Source organism: Naegleria fowleri, assembly GCF_008403515.1.
Source record: "Naegleria fowleri strain ATCC 30894 chromosome Unknown tig9, whole genome shotgun sequence".
NCBI classification, from domain to species: domain Eukaryota; phylum Heterolobosea; class Eutetramitea; order Acrasida; family Naegleriidae; genus Naegleria; species Naegleria fowleri.
Genome location: NW_025407941.1, coordinates 703,750 through 721,589, shown reverse-complemented (window position 1 = coordinate 721,589; position 17,840 = coordinate 703,750). Strand labels below are relative to the sequence as shown.

At 36.6% G+C, this 17,840-nt stretch overlaps 9 protein-coding genes across 9 annotated transcripts; 5 read left to right on the top strand and 4 right to left on the bottom strand.

Moving 5' to 3' along the window:
* Positions 1 to 60: 60 nt before the first annotated feature.
* FDP41_011537 (uncharacterized protein) lies at positions 61 to 2,770 on the top strand (the record flags this gene model as incomplete). Its single annotated transcript, XM_044701956.1, has 2 exons — positions 61 to 311; positions 433 to 2,770. The coding sequence occupies 2 exons, from the start codon at positions 61 to 63 to the stop codon at positions 2,768 to 2,770; spliced, it is 2,589 nt and encodes an 862-aa protein (XP_044567320.1).
* A 39-nt stretch (positions 2,771 to 2,809) lies between these two features.
* Positions 2,810 to 3,873, bottom strand: FDP41_011536 (uncharacterized protein; the record flags this gene model as incomplete). Its single annotated transcript, XM_044701955.1, has 3 exons — positions 2,810 to 3,125; positions 3,209 to 3,470; positions 3,522 to 3,873. 3 exons carry the CDS (start codon positions 3,871 to 3,873, stop codon positions 2,810 to 2,812), a joined length of 930 nt encoding a protein of 309 aa, XP_044567319.1.
* A 199-nt stretch (positions 3,874 to 4,072) lies between these two features.
* On the top strand, positions 4,073 to 4,882 carry FDP41_011535 (uncharacterized protein; the record flags this gene model as incomplete). Its single annotated transcript, XM_044701954.1, has 3 exons — positions 4,073 to 4,267; positions 4,377 to 4,610; positions 4,667 to 4,882. 3 exons carry the CDS (start codon positions 4,073 to 4,075, stop codon positions 4,880 to 4,882), a joined length of 645 nt encoding a protein of 214 aa, XP_044567318.1.
* A 115-nt stretch (positions 4,883 to 4,997) lies between these two features.
* Positions 4,998 to 6,008, bottom strand: FDP41_011534 (uncharacterized protein; the record flags this gene model as incomplete). Its single annotated transcript, XM_044701953.1, has 1 exon — positions 4,998 to 6,008. One exon carries the CDS (start codon positions 6,006 to 6,008, stop codon positions 4,998 to 5,000), a length of 1,011 nt encoding a protein of 336 aa, XP_044567317.1.
* Positions 6,009 to 6,292: 284 nt separating this feature from the next.
* On the top strand, positions 6,293 to 8,410 carry FDP41_011533 (uncharacterized protein; the record flags this gene model as incomplete). Its single annotated transcript, XM_044701952.1, has 1 exon — positions 6,293 to 8,410. One exon carries the CDS (start codon positions 6,293 to 6,295, stop codon positions 8,408 to 8,410), a length of 2,118 nt encoding a protein of 705 aa, XP_044567316.1.
* A 537-nt stretch (positions 8,411 to 8,947) lies between these two features.
* FDP41_011532 (uncharacterized protein) lies at positions 8,948 to 10,389 on the top strand (the record flags this gene model as incomplete). The annotated part of the gene is made up of 2 exons (XM_044701951.1): positions 8,948 to 9,843; positions 9,954 to 10,389. 2 exons carry the CDS (start codon positions 8,948 to 8,950, stop codon positions 10,387 to 10,389), a joined length of 1,332 nt encoding a protein of 443 aa, XP_044567315.1.
* A 169-nt stretch (positions 10,390 to 10,558) lies between these two features.
* On the top strand, positions 10,559 to 11,695 carry FDP41_011531 (uncharacterized protein; the record flags this gene model as incomplete). The annotated part of the gene is made up of 1 exon (XM_044701950.1): positions 10,559 to 11,695. One exon carries the CDS (start codon positions 10,559 to 10,561, stop codon positions 11,693 to 11,695), a length of 1,137 nt encoding a protein of 378 aa, XP_044567314.1.
* A 121-nt stretch (positions 11,696 to 11,816) lies between these two features.
* FDP41_011530 (uncharacterized protein) lies at positions 11,817 to 12,444 on the bottom strand (the record flags this gene model as incomplete). The annotated part of the gene is made up of 2 exons (XM_044701949.1): positions 11,817 to 12,026; positions 12,229 to 12,444. 2 exons carry the CDS (start codon positions 12,442 to 12,444, stop codon positions 11,817 to 11,819), a joined length of 426 nt encoding a protein of 141 aa, XP_044567313.1.
* Positions 12,445 to 12,559: 115 nt separating this feature from the next.
* FDP41_011529 (uncharacterized protein) lies at positions 12,560 to 15,052 on the bottom strand (the record flags this gene model as incomplete). Its single annotated transcript, XM_044701947.1, has 2 exons — positions 12,560 to 13,314; positions 13,366 to 15,052. 2 exons carry the CDS (start codon positions 15,050 to 15,052, stop codon positions 12,560 to 12,562), a joined length of 2,442 nt encoding a protein of 813 aa, XP_044567312.1.
* Positions 15,053 to 17,840: the final 2,788 nt, after the last annotated feature.

The following is a 17,840-nucleotide window of genomic DNA, read 5'->3' as shown; positions in this document are numbered from 1 at the left end:
AAAAATCATTATAATATTAATATTCAATTTTGATGTGTTCTTTTTGTTAATTCTCAAAAAATGTCTTCTCTTCTTTGCAAGCCATGGTTGCTGAATTTCATGCAAGACAATTTGAAGGCCATCTTTGAGAAGAAGCTTGAGAGTCAACCAAGTCCTGCTAAACAACGAAACCTCGTTCAAATAATCGATCACAGTGAAAATCTTGAAGTTCATCGTGTCCAACAGAATGATGTTTTCGTTTTACACATTTCCGACGGATTTCACTACGTTACAGCAAAGATTTCTCCTAAATTTGTGAAACGTTTCTACAGGTAAGTCAAACCAGAAATCAAATTCACACCTTCCTTTGACAATATGCTTGTCTCTCGTGTTGCTTGTGCCACAATAACATTGCGATCGATATGACCTCAAATAATGTTAAATTTCTAATAGGCTCCATCCCGATTACTGCCCTCTCTCTAAACTCAGAGGAGCCGTCATCCGATTGGATTCGTACTCGTTCATTCTCGGTGGTCCCAATCAAACACCATGCTCTCTCCTTCTTCATCGCTTCGATTATATCGGATCTGCATCCTCTGCCACATTCCGATCTCCGAAGAATACTTTCAAAATTCTCACCTCTTTCATTTCTTCATTGACCGACCACCATCCTCATCATGCACAACTTCTTCCATCCTCTCCAATCACAACCGATAGAAATGTTTTGAATTCCATACGACCTGAAAGCACAAAGAACCAAATCCAACACCAACAAAGTTTAAGGCTTGCTGGTGCCAAAAATTCAATTTTAAACCAACAAAAAACGTCCACAAACGAGAAAGACACTCGGCAAATTTTAGGAACGGACAAGAACAACAACGACGAAACGAACGTTAACGGAACCGATAGTAATAACAACAACATTATTGTTCCACAATCAAACAACAACAACAACAACAATCTCAGTGCAGTTTGGTCCATTGATCAATTCATTAACATGATGATGAATAGCAGCAATAATCATGAAGGTTCTTCTTCTCCTTCACGGATGGAAGCAAAATTACCAACAAGCACCGACAACAGCAATTCAAAACAACAACAAAAAGAAACAACGGAAAATAAGAACGATGATATTTGTGAAAGCTTCTCTTCAGAACAAACAATGGCTTGTACCTCTAACGTTGGAGGAGACTTCTTTCAAAATGAAGAGGAAAATTGCTTGATTTCAGCTTCCCAACTCGAGCAAATCAACAACATGCAAATTCAAGGCTTCAACAATTCGGAATCGTTACTAATACCTCCAAATCCTTCTCAAACAACTTTAACATCCTCACAAATTTCCTCTTTCCCCTCTTCTCAGCCAAAGAATGATCTTGGAGAGGTTATGAATGAGCCTGTTGATAAGACCCCACCAAAATTCTCACCTGCAACAACATCTCAGCGCATGAGTTCATCCAACAAAAAAGCTTCTACTCCCTCTAGTCCTGTAAATTCTCCAAACATACGAGAGGTTCCTTCAATCTCAAATCCTGAAATCAACGAAGCCTCAAAGAATATACATCCTTCTTCACCTCAAATGGAATCTCCAAATATTAAAACGAGTGCTGACACTCCAAAGCCTAGCAGCAATAACATTCTTTCGCCCGCTTTAGGAGTGTCCAACTCAACGCTTAGACAATCTAGTAATGTCGACATTTCTGAAGGAACCATTGTTTTTACTTCTCAATCTCAGTCACTCACACCTCTGCGCATCAATCAACATCTTGTCAATACTCAACCTCTTCCACCAACACCTTCAGAAAGCGAAATTAAAACTTCAACTTCTTCTGCGGAGGCTTCCATCATACAATCTCAAGAAATGAGCGACGGCGATAGCAGCGATGTTCTTGATGACGAAAATCCAGCAGAAATTGCATTTTCTCAAAAGGCTACCTCAGTTTTTTCTCCATCAATCTCAAGGTATAGAAATATGGCCTCCCCTAATGTTTTTTTGCACACTCAAGCTGCATCCCAAAGATCTGATGATTTGCCACTCACTCAACCCTCACAAACTACTAAGGCCATAAACAAGCGACGATCTAGAGTACAAAAGAGAGTTAAGTCATATTTAGATGAAGTAACTAATGAATCTTCTGACGAGGCCCTTGATGAAGATGAAGGATTTCCTCGTTCTCTATTTATGAAAGATCCACTTTTGCTCGAAAACTTTGCGATACAAAATGTCAAACAACGAACAGAGATCTTTCAAAGCATGAGGGATATACTAGAAAAGAAAAACAAAGAAATGAAGACTTTGAATGAGGCCAAAAAAGTAGCCTCACAAAGGCCAATAACAAACGACGAAATGATCGATTACTTACAAACAGAGCCAAGTGAAGAGCGAAGAAAAAGCCATGGAGCACACAATAATTTCTCTCGCACAGAAATTAATATTTCTAAACATCAGTCTGATGTTTCTAAACAGGCTGAGGCAACTTCAGAGAACATAATTGAGGAAATGCCATCAAAGAAGATGAAAACGAGTCCTGTGAGCTCCTCTCAAAAGGAGAATTTAGCTCCAGTACCATCTCTCCTACCGCTCCCTCAATTTGCTAAACCTGTCGATACTATTGTCACAACATCCAAATCTGTTGTTGCCACATCTACTTCCATTCCTTCAGCATCTCCTTCTTTACCTGTACAATCTGCAACAATAAGGGAAGGGAAACAACAGCAGCAAAACAACAACACTTCTTCGAAGCCCTCTACAACAAAGAAAGTCAATTACAAAGCATGGCTTGACTTTATTTAGAACTTATACATATTTTTCCTAGGTTTTGTCAAATGTTGTTTACTTCTTTTTCTTGCCACTCTGAGGACGTGTATTGGCTCCTGATGAAATCTTTGATGGTTGTTTTTGTAAAGTTCCTAACACTTTTTTCCTTCGTTGTTCGAGTTGTTGATCTCTTAATGCTTCTTTTTGCTCCTCTTCATCCAGTTTACTTTTCACAGATGGAGGTAGCCACTTGTCTAATTCAAGTACTAGCTCTATATCCTTTTTCCTCTCTGCTTCTATTTCTTGCATTCTCAGTCTTCGATAAAACTCCTCATTGTTATCCATAAGGCTTCGCGTGGTTTTGCTTAAAGTTTCACAGATTCTCTCTCCGCTTTCAAAAATTCCGTTTTCAAAAAGAGAAGAGCAGTTGTTGTCACTGTTTGTTGGAATTGAACTGGAAAACTTTCAACCTACCTAGGATGTATGTATTTTGGATGATCCGAATGCAAGCTGAGAACAGGAGGATACATGACTGTTGATGATTTTCCTTTAAACTCTAGCATTGTTGTTCTTTCTTTTAAAGGATTCGAGGAATTGTTTTTTCGTCCAATGAAATGCTCAAGAGGCATCTCTTCACCTCTTTTCTCTGATATTCTCTGACCTGATTCGTCAACAATTTTCTTCGGCTTTGGTACTCCAAATAACTGTTCAATTTCGCTTTTACAATTGATATTGTCTTTGTGAAGATCAAATAAATTGATTGGAGGTTAGACTGCATCAAACGTACCTTCATTTCTTGCTTTTCTTTTAACTTTTTGACTTTCAAGAGTTGGAGGTTCAGGAACTAGCTTTTTTCTCACACTTCGATAGTTTGGTTGTGGTTCCTCAATCACTTTAATTTGAGGTTTAGGCTTCATTTCCTCCGATGATTCCGTTCGAGAAAAATGTTTTTTAGTTGTATCTCCGTGCACAATCATAGGAAATTCGCTCGTATAAAACGAAGGAAATCCTCTTCCTAATGTTTCCGTAGTGGCAGGGCTTTCATCCCGAATGCTTTTCTTTTGTCCAAACCACCAATGATTGGGAGACGATCCCTCAATTCCAGCAAGGCCGTTCCTCTCCGAAAATGTTTGAGCCATTACAATGTTCTTTTTATGATTAAGATGAACACAAGTCAAAACTTTTATCTCCACAATGATGCTATTGTTGTTGAAATGAAACTATGTTCTCTTTGAGGCTGTTGGATCAATTTTTTTTATAACGAATTTTAACGTAATCATCTTTTTAAGATTTTGGCGGTTTCCCAAATTGTCAAGGAAGAACACAAGATTAAAAAAAATGTCTCCTCTCGAATGGCTATTTGGAATTAAAAAATTCGATCTGATCGCTCCGATTTATGACTTTGCCTTGTCATTTATTGAAAAGAATACACTTTCACAATTGAGACAACGCTTTGTGCCCATGGTGGATGGAGAAGTGTTGGATTTGGCCGTAGGAACTGGTCACAATTTAGCCTATTACCCTCTTCACAAAGTACGTTTCATCATTCAATGGCTCCCCGACTCACATGTGGATGAATTATAATATTGGATGGTGTTCTCACTCTAATAATTTTAAAATAATAATGTGATTGATGTTTAAGGTTTCCAAAGTCACCATGATTGATCTGTCAAAAGGCATGTTGAGTAAGGCCCGAGAGAAAATTGAAAATGATGAAAATTTAAAATCTCAAAGCGAAAAATTTCATCTTGTGCAAGGCCCATGTGAAGAGTTACCTTTCAGAGATGAACAGTTTGATGTTATTCTAAGTATTGATGTGATGTGTAGTGTGGATGATCAAAAGAAAACTCTCGATGAGGCATATCGAGTACTAAAGGTAAGCATTGATGAATATTGTAATCCATTGTTGTGAAATGTTGAATTTCTTCAAAGAGAGGAGGTAAAGCAATTTTCGTAGAGCATTTCAAAACGGGTTATTTCTGGAAAGACTTGTTTTTGAGTGTAGTGACATTGATTACAATGCCTCTGGTTGGAGCTTCCATGATTCGTGAAACGGACAAATCCATTGAGAATTCTCAATTTGTTGTGGAGGAAAGAGGAAAAGTGAAGAATACAGGATTTGAATATTTCATTTGTAAAAAGAAATGAGTTGGGTGGTTATTACGGAGGTAAATCCCATATATTTGATAATAGTATCGATTCCTAGTAGTATGCTGTGCATTTTTAAAAGTAAACACTTCGGTTACATCCGAAATGGCAGCATTTATCTTCGCTTATGATCACTGACATCTTTTTGGTAGTAGTAATGTCCTCCTCCTCGAGAACTTGTGGTGGTTGCTCTTTGCACAGAATAGCTACTACTGCTGCTACTGCTGTATCCACTGCTTGATCCAGCATTGTAATAATTACGATTTCCTTGATCTTCATAGGCTCTTCTTTTTGACTCTCTTGCTTCTTCTGTACTTTTCAGTTTTTTGTTGCTATTAATGTGATTCTCAATATCCGAAAGTCCAACACGAGAGGGGGAAGTTTCTCTCAATACATCCTTGTAGACAGCTTTTGGTCTCGAATACATTTCTTTTAAATGTTTTTCAACAAATTCCAAATCTTCCCGAGTGGTGTTAAATAATTGCCACCAAGGTGGGTTTTCGGGGAGTGCTCGTGTGTGATCTTTGGCACTCATGAAAACAGCTCCACATGCAATTACTTGGGGTTTAGTGGAAAGACTCAAAACAGATGATCTCAAGGCGTCATTGCAATAATTCCAAGCCGTTTGAGTTAAATCTTCGTGACCTTCCAAAATGTGCATGACAAACAAAATGTACTGATGAGGAAGTTCAATATTATAGAATGTAAATCCTAATTCAACTAAAATATATCTTTCAGTTCTGATCAAGTGTGATTTTAACAAATCCACAACATCCGGAGATATATAATAAAGTTCGGGATATATCAAATCAACAAAAACTTGGAGATAATGAAACAGGGAGCGATGAGTCTCTTGAATTTTACAACTAATAAAAAGGCTAGCCATCGCTACATGTCTCACACAAAATTCTTTCATAGATTTCTTCATATAAAACCGATGAAAAATAATCTGTCCATGAGCAATAGTGGTCTGTGGTAATTCCAATAAAATTCCAGCATCCTGAATTAATTGGCATCCATAAAGTTGAAGATTTACTTCTTCTTCTTCGGAGAGTTGATCCTTCCGAGAGGGTGTGCCATTTCGGACCACTTCAAGAGGAAGAATGGGAGGTGAGGTGTCCTTCATTTTTTTTGTTGTTGTTTCATTTGATGATAATCTTTCGAGTTGAGGTGATCAAGAATACATGTCTTATTCAGATCTAATCAAGATATATACAAAATGTGTCGTAGAATTAATAATCATTTTTAAATAAATTGATATTGTTATTAATTTAAGTAACTAATTAAACCAATTTATTTGCGACGATTGAGTTAATTCACCCGCCATTTTGTATCAAAAATTGGCGCCATTTTTCAAGGATATTTGCACAAAAAAATAAACATTGACATTCACCTCACTATCGATTCACCATGGACGAATACAAACTCATGATCGAAGAGAAGAAGAGGCTCATGAGGGAAAATAATGAGCTTCATCAAATGATGATTAAACGAGAAGAAACTTACAGGAATCAATCTCAACAGCTTATGGAACAAATACGAAACCTTCAACAACAAAATCAAAACATTTTGTTCGCAAAACAACAAGTGGAGGCTCGGAATATGGAAATTGAACAAACGTGTGATGATTTGAAGGAACGATTGGAGAATTATTTAGCTAAAACCAATGTATGGTATTCTCATTCGGGAACATCAAACAAGGAGACAGACTCAGCATATCGACGTGAAAGAATAGAAAGCAAATTCTCAGAATATTTGAGACAAGTGGAGATGCCTCAATTCCAAACTAATGGAGTAAAAGCTCAAATGTTGGATCTTATGAAGATTACCGAGACACAGAACGAGCAGTTGCGAAAGGAAAACGAAAAACTAAACCTTGCTTTACAACAAATACAAGAAACAAAAGTAAATCAACTAACTCAAGAAAATGATAGATTAATGAGAGAAATAGACCGATTAACAAAACTAGTGAACGAACGAGGTGGAAGGTCTGTCGAAGTCATCAAATCAGAGAGAGAATACGAATCGGGAATGAATACAATCGAAAACTTAACGGAGCAAATTGAATTTTTGAGGTCACAATTAGAGACAGCCCACGACATTCGGATGGAAAATGAAAAGGTCATGAAACTTGAAAAAGAGAATAAGGATTTGCGAAATCAAATTAATCAACTCACGTCAGAGCGAAACACATTGCTTCAAGATCTAGGTGAAACTAAGAGAAGCTTTGTGGATATTAGCAAACACACGAGACAGCACGATGAAGCAGTCCAATCATTAAAAGACCAGCTCACCCAAGCTCAACAAACCATTGCACAAAAGGAAGGAGACATTTCCAAATTGAAAATATTGGCCAAGAATCTTAGCAACACTATCGACTCTTTGCAACAAGAGATTCAAAAACTCAATACAAGAACTAATGAGGCCACTTCTTTGGAGCAAGAGCAACGACTAAAAATTTCAAGCCTCGAAAAGACGATATCGCAACATGAAGAGCATATTGGAAAGCTTCGAAACATTATCAAAGACATGGATGCTAACAAAGACTCTCTAAGTATGGAACTCGACGAAAAGGATGAGCAAATTTCGTCGCTCCAAAAGAAATTATCTGAAATCACTAACGAGCTTGCAGAATTCAAAGCCAAATCTAATCAACTAGATCTAACTGTTCAACAACAATTACAACAACTCAAAGAGAAGGAAAGAGCTGTAAATAACATGAAGGAACAAGCAGAAATCCTTCAGAAAGAATATAACAGGATCAAAACAGATTTTGAATTTAAATCGAAAGAGATTGTCCATGCAGGAGAAGATATCAAGCAAATAACTGGAGAGAACCAATACCTTCACGAGCAATTAAATAAGGTCGTCGAGGAACGAGACAAATTACGATTGAAACTAGAGGAGGTGACCTCAGAATTTGTAAATATGGAACATCGATTGAAAGCAAAAGATCACGAGCTTGAAGATATTTTATTCAATTACAAATCTCTCAATAAGGAGCATTTAATGATGAAAGACAAGTTCGAAGAATTATCTCGAGAGTTGGGTGATGCTAGAACGAAATTAGACCTTAAAAACAATGAAATGGTCCATTTGTCAAATAGGTCCAAAAAACTAGATGATGAAAATCAAAAATTCCTGATCCAATTGAAAAATGCACAACAACAAATCGATCAACTCTCTTCCCAACTTCATGCCAAAACTGTTTCTCTTGTAGAGCTTGATCGAGAGAAGGAAATGTTGCTAAAAAAACTCTCTACTGCTCAACATGTGACCATTGACTTGCAAGATTTAAACACAACCATGAGAAGACAAGTTGGAGTGTTGCAGACCGAGAATGAACACTACAAGAAGCAACTCTCAGAACTTCAACTCACAAAGGAACAATTAGCCAAAGCTCTCTCTAACGAACAAGTGAAACGAACTCAAAATGCGGAAACAGAGAAACGGATCATGGAAATGGATCACGAAATACATCTTCTAAGGAAACGTTTGGAAGAAAAAAGAACAGCTTCTACTTCATGAAAGTGAAACCCAAACCCGTCTAAGGCAACGCGAAAAGAGTTTGAAGCATGAAATCCAACGCATGCAAGTATTGCTCCAACAAATGGATATGGATCGAGAGCGAATACAAGAAGAACTCAATGGATTCTACAAGAACAATGTAAAATAATAAATCCCCACCATCTGTGCAGATATCGATGGAAATTTCTCATTTTCGAACAGAAATTCAGTTCCAATCAAAATCAAATGACCATTTATAGTCATTTACTATTTCAAAATGATGATATCTATTTCGCTACCCACCACAGCCATCCCATACCTGGAAATCATCTATAATTCAATGATATACACAGCGAATATTTCTTCATTTAACCAATAAAAATGTATTCACATCTCCCAACCATCTCCAAAACAACAAGAAGAACCACATCATGCAAAGTTTCACATTTCGTTCGAATCTGTCTCCTCATTCTTTCCATCTTCATGTGCTTGTTCAATCCATATATTTGGAATCAATGGAATGTCAATTTTCATCATGTCAATGGTGCCTCTCTCATCATGGGAGGTGAATTAGCTTCCATTCAAAACTATCCTTTTATGGTATCCCTTCAAAGTCAAGGACTTCATTTCTGTGGAGGATCATTGCTCAATTCGCGAGTCATTCTCACTGCAGCTCATTGTTGTTTTTACAATGATTTAGAAACACCTTTGGATTTGAGACGAGTCCGAGCAGTGTTGGGTCAACAGGATTTACGAAAATGTTTTCAACAAGAAGATGCATCATCATCCTCATTACTTCAGGAAGAACCACCTTCTGCTGCTGCTGCAAATGGTCCACCAATGTTCCAACCACCACAAATTCCTCCTCCTCAATTTCCCAACCCACCACCAATTACCTTTCCAGAATCGAACCAAGCCATGATGAAATCAAAATCAGTTGTTCATTCTGAATCCCTTTCATCCTCTTCACTCTCTCCATTCATGAATCCAGTTCCATCTTTTTCTTCTTCAGAAGAAGAAGAAAAATCACGACCTTCACATGTCAAGAGTGTTGTCTCTCAGACATCATGTTTGAAGGTGGAAATTGAGCGAATGCAAGTGCATCCTTCATTCTCAGTCACCAAAATGACCAATGACCTAGCTCTCTTGTTTCTTAAAGAACCATTAGATTTCTCCGAGTTGTCGATTCAAACCAACCATTCAGTGAATTCGATTGATTTGGATTTGGATTGGATCGACTTGCAAACTTCTTCCACTAATTATTCACATTGGAATGCTCATGTGTTAGAAATTGTTGGATATGGTCGAATCGATGGATCCATTCATCGAAATTATCAACTTCGAAAAGCTCGAGTAAATGTGACTTCCAGTGATTATTGTAATCGAAATGGTCTCCCCATCAAGGAACCAGATGCTCAATTTTGTGTGGGAGATGGAAATGGAATTTCCTCATGGTTAGTGTTCATTATTATTATATCCATCACCCAAAGTTCATTCTATTTCTTAATGATTTTAATTCTACTGTTTACTATTCACATGACCTTAATGAATTTTTCATCCACAGCAAGGGAGATTCTGGTGGTCCCTTAATTATCTATCATTCACAATCAGATAGTGTTGGTGGTGAGAAGAGAAAACCTTATCTCATTGGAGTGACAAGTTTTGGACTCGCTCACAGTTGTGGAAATCGAACCAAGAGAAGTGTCTTTACCAATCTGTTGCATTATCGAGAATGGATTCAACGCCACATGACAGGTATTCAAGTTCAGGAACAACAAATTCCTTCGTCACCACTTGAACCTTATGGTGCCTCACTTCCACTCGAACGACCACCACCTCCACCATCACCACCACCTCTCCCTCCACAAGGATTGAAAAACCATGGCATTTCCATGAATGTATGGAATGGTAGCAACAACGGTTGGATACTGCTGCCATTCATATTGATGTTCATTCATCTGATACTCACCTCCCTCATCGAGTCTTTGTTGAGGAGTTGAATGTGAAATTCATTGCTTTAACAAATTCATATCCACGTACGCAGACTGAGGTTGTTTGGTTGGAACCAATCGTTGTTCCTTGAGATTGAATCGATTCTTTCACAACCGGAGAAAAAAACCAAATTTTCCTTTTTTGTTGTGAACTACGAGCTTTCATTTAGAAAAAAAAATGTCCACACAGCTTCATGAACAAACGTTGAGTGAGATCTCATCGGATCACCGTGCCGATGAAACGACCACGTTGTCATGGATGGATCACTTCATGACGATTCAAAATTCAGTGGATTCTTCTCAATCTCTTCAAGTTCATTACATTGAATTTAATCCTCGGAAGGAAGATTTAAAGATGGTTCAGCATCCTCATCCTCCTCCCTATCATTATATATTCATGTTACATGGATCTTTTCAAACGTGTCACACCTTTGATGACTTTGTGGAAGAATGTAAACAGAAATTCCTAGAAGACGAAACTCAACATGTACGATTTATTGCAATGGATTTGAGAGGTCATGGAGACACTCAACATACTCCAAATCAATACAAGATGAGAGCATTTGTGAGTGATTTGAAACAATTCATTTCCAAATATTTTGAACAAATGAATCTTTCAGAGGATGAAACATCAAAAATCAAATTATCGTTTATTGGAATGAGTTTGGGAGGACTCGTTTTGATGAATACTTTTTTAACAATGCCTCCACAGAATGCTTCATCGAGTGAACTCGAGTTTTATGTGAAATTCTCTAAAAAACTTTACAATATGACTGTGATTGATATTTCACCAGATCAAATTCCTGTGAAAACTGTTGTTGACGACGATGCAACAGGAACTTCTCATGTGACTCAACAAGTACAAGCCACACAAGAATTTGATACGTTTGAAGAATTTCTAAATTGGGCACAAAAATATAACCCTCGAAGAAGTGTTGAAAATCTCAGAAAGAGATTGCAATATTCGTTGAAACAAAATGAGACAACCAAAAAGTGGACATGGAAATATGATCCTACTTTTAACATTGAGAGAATTGCAGAAGAAAATCCACAGTTAAATATGAGACAAGATCTTTGGAATCGTTTGAAAATATACACTCAACAAACAACCATTCCATTAAATATTTGCATTGTGAAGGGAGCTCAAAGTCAGGTCACAACAAGAGAACAATTAGAAAAATTACATCAAATTCTCTCAAATTCTTCATTGCATTCGTGTACATTGGTTGAAATTGAAAATGCTGGTCACTCGGTTCTTGGGGATAATCCAAAAGAATTCATTAACAAGTATTATGCAAAACAATTCTTAATTTGAATTAATTCAAAGAGTCTTACTGTGTGTCACAATGAATATTATATTATTATTATTGGTAATACGACAGGGTGTGAAATGACACAATGTTTTCAGAAAAGTCTTTTGATATTTGTACACTCAATTATTCACCCTGAATCGTAATCACAATGTTTCTTGCTGAAGGGTCATTCCTGTGTTCACACAAATAAATTCCTTGCCATGTTCCGAGTGCTAATTTTCCATTCGTAATTGGAATTGTAATAGAAGGACCAATGAGTACAGTTTTCAAATGAGCAGGCATATCATCACTTCCCTCGAATGTGTGTTGATAATAGGGTTGATTTTCTGGAGCCTTTTTTTAATAATTTAAATATATTTTCGATTATATTGCAATTTGTAAATATATTAAATTATTTATATATATATTATTTAATATATTTAAATTTTTTATATAAATTAAAAAATATAATATATTAATTTAAATATTTATGATGTACAGTGCAAAAAAGTCGATTCATTCCAATCATGTAAATTTCATCATGTTAAACGCTTACCAATCGATTAAAAGATTCTTCAAGATCATGACGAACCGATGGATCATAATTTTCATTCACAGTCAATGATGCTGAAGTGTGTTGAATGAAGAGATGACAAAGACCGATTTTAATATTCGACAATTCCGATTGAATGGACGAGAGTACCTTTTCCGTCACCAAATGAAAACCTCTCTTGGGAGCTGTGATGGAAATGACCTTTTGTCTCCAAACCATTTTTTACAACACTAATCCGTTGATTCCCAAGCTTGCATTCCTGAATTTTTTGCAACGCTGTTTATATGGGAATCGTTTCACAACAATATTGTCGAGTCAGGCATTCAAACCTTCTTTATTTTCTATTCTTTTTCGAAGAAGAAGATGATGACGATGAGCTTTTTCTTTTCTGATCTTTGGAAGATTCCACTTGATATTTAAATCCAAAATGCAAGAATCCTCCCACTCCATGAGCCAACAGGTTGGTTCTAAAATTAATCATCTTTCGATCACTAAAACCATACTCAATGGTTTCATAATGCTCTGGAAGATCCTTTGTAAATTTATCATCTGCCACTGGCATCATCAAATCAATCGATTGCATCAAATACGTCCCAATTCCTGTCGCATAATTAGAAATGAAATAATTGTAACCATCTCGTGAATAAATCTTGTTCTTATCAATGACTCTGGTTTTACCATCCCAACAACCCACTCTTCCCTTGTTTTTAGAAAAGAATGAAGTTTTGAATCTACTTTCAAAACATGATGATTTTTCAGAAGGATTCTTCTTGTTCATTTCAGAATCGATCATTCTTAGAGATTCCACAAAACGTGCCACATTTTCCATACAGGTGTCGACATTCTCTCTCGTAAGAAAGTGTTGAAGAGTTTTAAGACTATTCAATTGATGGTTATAGATTGCTTGTCTACTTTCATTTAAGAACTGTTCAATCACATTCATCTGTTGATCTAAACTCATTTCATTATACAGAATGGACTCTGCACTTCTCAAATATCGTATAAGAGTAAATTCACTTGAAACATATTCTTTCAAGGGACTTATATATTCAAAGAGACATTTGATATTGAGCTTTACCAAATGAATCACTGGAAATTAGAAGAATCTTGAAAAGAAGAATACACTATTCATGAGTGTACCTTCAGAGTATAAACCATTCTCCACATGAACACTTAAAATCCGTACTTGGTGATTCATCTTGTTCGAATCAGTGGCCAAATCTCTGAACATGTCCACATTCTCCTCTGGTGTGACAATAATGATTAAGGATTCAGTGGTGTACATTTCCCAAATATCTTGAAAAGCAAGATGAGACACATCGGGACTAGCTAAGAAAAACACAGGAGCTATTCTTGTCTTGACATGGTGATTCAACAAGACACTGGAAGGAACAAAATTTTTGAAAGATTCAAAATCATTCTCTTGAACATTGGAAAGAATTACTTGTAAATTCTTCTTAATCGAAAGGTTCATTATGCACGATTTCTGAACAGGTAAATCATCATGGTTGAGAATGTGAATGGTCGCAGTGGTCTTGTCTCTTCGGTACATGTTCTTTTTGACAGCACTATCTGAATTGGCAACAATTTTGGCAGAAATCTGAATAGTGGTCCTGAGAAGCAACTTGAGTACACTCGAGTTGAGTTCATCTTTTTTCAAAGGACAGAAATGAATATTGAAATTTCCTTCATATTCCACTTCTCTGGTCTTAATGAAGGAGCAAAACAAATCATTTAAAACTCCTTTCATCTCAGTGGCCAGCACAATATGATTTTCATGGTTCAAATCAAAAAATGGAAGCACTGCCTCTGAAAAGTTTTTAACATCTTCTTCAACATCTCGTGTCGATTCAGTGATCAAATGTTTTTTGGCAATGGCTTTGATATATTCTTCAATGACTGACAAGTGACTAATGATCAATTTGGTGTGAGAAGAATTGTTAGATAATTGAACACATGAGACGAGAGAATGTTCTTTCAACAGCTCTCCAATTGCTTTCTTTGGATTCTTCTTTTTCAATGTTTGTTTGAGTCCTTTGACAATTGCTTTCACAGATTTGTGACATTGTTTCATCAGTTGTTCTGTTTCATCTTTTCGACTCTTGGCCGTCTGGTACTTGGATTTCGCAATCATGATTGGAATGCATATCAATGCCAATTCTCTAATCTGCTGAGCTAATCTATTCATGTAAATTAATTGATCTTTCTTTACCATCAATGAAAAGCTGTTTCTGGTATATTCAAATTCTTGTTTGAAATTTGGTGAATTCGTGTTAGGAATTGGAAAGGACATGAATTGAGAGTTTAAAAATACTAAAACTTTCTTCTTGGATTCAACAAATTGAATTTGAGTATTGGCTGATCTCTCATTGGGTCCTCTTGGAATGTCATCGAACTTGTAATCAAAGAAATCTGAAAGATACGTCTTGAATGTTGTTGTGATCGAGATGGTCGTTTTCTCACTTTGACAATCCAAGAATTCTTTCGATGCATTCTCTGGACTAATGGTTCTTCCACCAAAGCAATAACAAAAAGTCTTTGGATTTCTTTGAATGTGATGATCGTTGAAGATTTTCCCCATCAATTCAAAGTAATCAGTAGGAAACTCTGATCTGAAACTATTTGGAAAGATTAGGATTCGATCTGCCCATCTTCCAGCTTCCATGGCCATTCTTTCAAAGATTTTGCTAAAGGAGCCACTCTTCAAACCAGGAACATCAATCACTTCGAAATTCAATTGCTTCATGAATGGGAGTGGTGCAGTCACTCGAATGCACTTGATATAATACAGATCGTTTTCTGTCAGTGCTTGTTGCCACTTTGTCATCTCTCGAGTAAGTGTTGCTAAATTAGGGAAACGCTCTTTAACATCTGATTGTTCAGTAGAGTGTGCACTGAGCGTGTGTGCAGGATGCGATCAAGTTTTTTTTGCAACGTGTTTTTTGTGTTGGCTTCGAAAGTTTTCGTTCAAGGAATTCCGCTTTTGTGTTCAAAGGCAAAAATTTTTGTATCACAAAGTCACTTTGCAGGGGCAGATTGTATTGCTTTATACACCGTAGTGTAAAGTTTAACAAAGGACAACATAATAAGACGGTAATACACCTGTATTGATTTATAGGTTTCAGATTTTAAGGATGGTTGGCTACGGCCATATCACGATGAATGCACCTCATCCCGTCCGATTTGAGAAGTTAAGCATCGTCGAGCTGCATTAGTACTGAGGTTGGAGACAACTTGGGAACCTGCAGTGCTGTAGCCTTTTTTCGTACGTATTGGTGGGGAGAACTTGTTGTGTCAATCGTGAAAGTTTATTAACGTCTCTTGTATCAATAATAACCTATTCCTCATCAGCAAGTGATTACTTTTCAAAATTTAAAAACAAAATGATGGAATCCAAATGCTGGAAAAGGAAGGGAATTTTAATGAATTTTGGATGTGTTGAAGCTCCTAAAACAAATTCAGAAATTGGACAATATATACTCAAGACGTATTGCTTTCCAAATTCACCTGAGCAGTTGAATTTATCGTCTAACGTTACAGAACAAGTGAAAGAATGGACTGAAAGCCAGTATCGCTCACAATCACACAATTAGAACGTGGACTAAATCTTACATCCCAAGGTTCCATATTCGCTTATTTCTGTTGCGTTTTCCAGTTTTTTTAAACTGTTCAATGTCACGATACGCAAGAACACTCTCTGGGCAATAACTTCGTTTTGCAAATTCCAACAACATTTCGAAATATTTCTTCTTATTCAAGAATTGTTCAAGAACACTATGATTATTCTCAGAGCCTTTGTTGTTGACGTTTCGTTTTCGAACCACATAAATTTCCTCATACAACGCATAACAACAAGGTAAACACATCTACCATATTATACAATACTGGAAAGAAGGCATACGTAAAGAAATAATCTGCCAATGATTTGTAAATTGGAACTGCTCCTCCAATGACATAGGGAGTGAGTCCAATTACTTGACATCCAATAATAATGATCGCTTCGACCTTAATACGATACGAATCTCGCTGTGCCAAGAAGCACAAAATTAAAGTAGCAATCTCTGTCAAAATATATAGAGCCGAGATGATACCAACGACATAGACCATACTTTCACTTGAAGTGCATCCTTGTGTGAAGTCAAAAAACTCACTTCTATTGTGAAAACTCTGTTTCCATTGCTAGCCTTAACAATTCCATCGTCCACACCTCCAAATATTTGCCACAAACAAAAGTGAACAAATTCCTGTGTTGTTATTGGATGGTGGCAATGCTAAATCTGTTGATGGAACATCAACACACCCACCATTAGATAGAACGGAGGATGAAACATATAAGTCATATGACTTTCCGTGTTCATTCCATTCTTTTGTGGAAATTCCTTCTTGTCTGTTAAATGGTCCTAATCATTTACCACTACATTCTGACCACATGAACATTGCTACTACTTGCTCTATAAATCATGTGCCTCTCCAATTCAATCGATACATGATAAACACTCTCCAACATCTAAAAATTGGTGCCAAAAACACAATCGGATGATGGGGATCTGGATGGATGCTGTAATGATGAACAAGAGGAATATTAAAATTGCAGCAAACAAGGTATTGAAGAGAGGATCGGGATAAATACCTCTCGGGGAGCTCGTTGAAGAGTATATATTGTCTCGGTAATCATCCAAAGTCAAATTTTCGAGAGTATAGAGAAGCGGATGACAAGTCGTGCTGGTCGTGTGGTTATTCATGATGATGATAATAATTAATTGGAGACAACTGAAAATAACACCATGGAAACACAGAGGAGGTGCAGCTCTATGAGAGTTCGAAATGTTTAGTTGAAAAGTTCATCTCATCAGCAGGGTCCGACGATTATGGTTAAAATACATCCTTGTAAGCGATTTTTTTCATTTTTTTCAACCTCACACTTGCTCCAAAGTTTACAAACCTTAATGCTTAAGTTTTACCCAAATCACTTATCATTTACAGATCCAAAGAAGTCAAGTTTTTCAACCATTCACTCGTAGTTATATTTGACACCTTCATTGCCAATTCTATTGTCATACAGATCCAAAGAGGTCAAATTCTTCAAGTATTCACTATTAGCAATATATTTGACACCTTCATTGAAGACCAAATTCAAAGATGTCAAATTCTTCAACAGTTCTCAATTAGCTAAAAGTGTGATTGATTCAGGAAGTTGTTGGAAGTGATTTCATTTGAATGATAATTTTAAAGGAATTTGAAATGACACTTGTCTCCACTGTGTTGAAATTTTCATACAAACTTGAATGACAAACAATGATTCAAGAAATTGAAGAATTTCAAAAATAATATCATCAATGAATTCATGCATCTCATTTAAATGTGTCGGAAAGTAAAGATCATCTTTTTCCCCACTATCATTGATCATTGTTGATGATGATGAATTTGTTGCCTCAACAACACCAGTTCAACGGATGGAGCTTTCTCTTTTTAGTGGGCGTCATTGTCGGGCGAGAAATAATCCATGAACATAATTTTTTTTGAAAACTCCTTTCGTTCTCGACATTTGCTCCAATTAACAAGATCACAGTCTGAACGAGAGTCTGAAAGTTTCCGAGAAATATTGAAACTTCGAG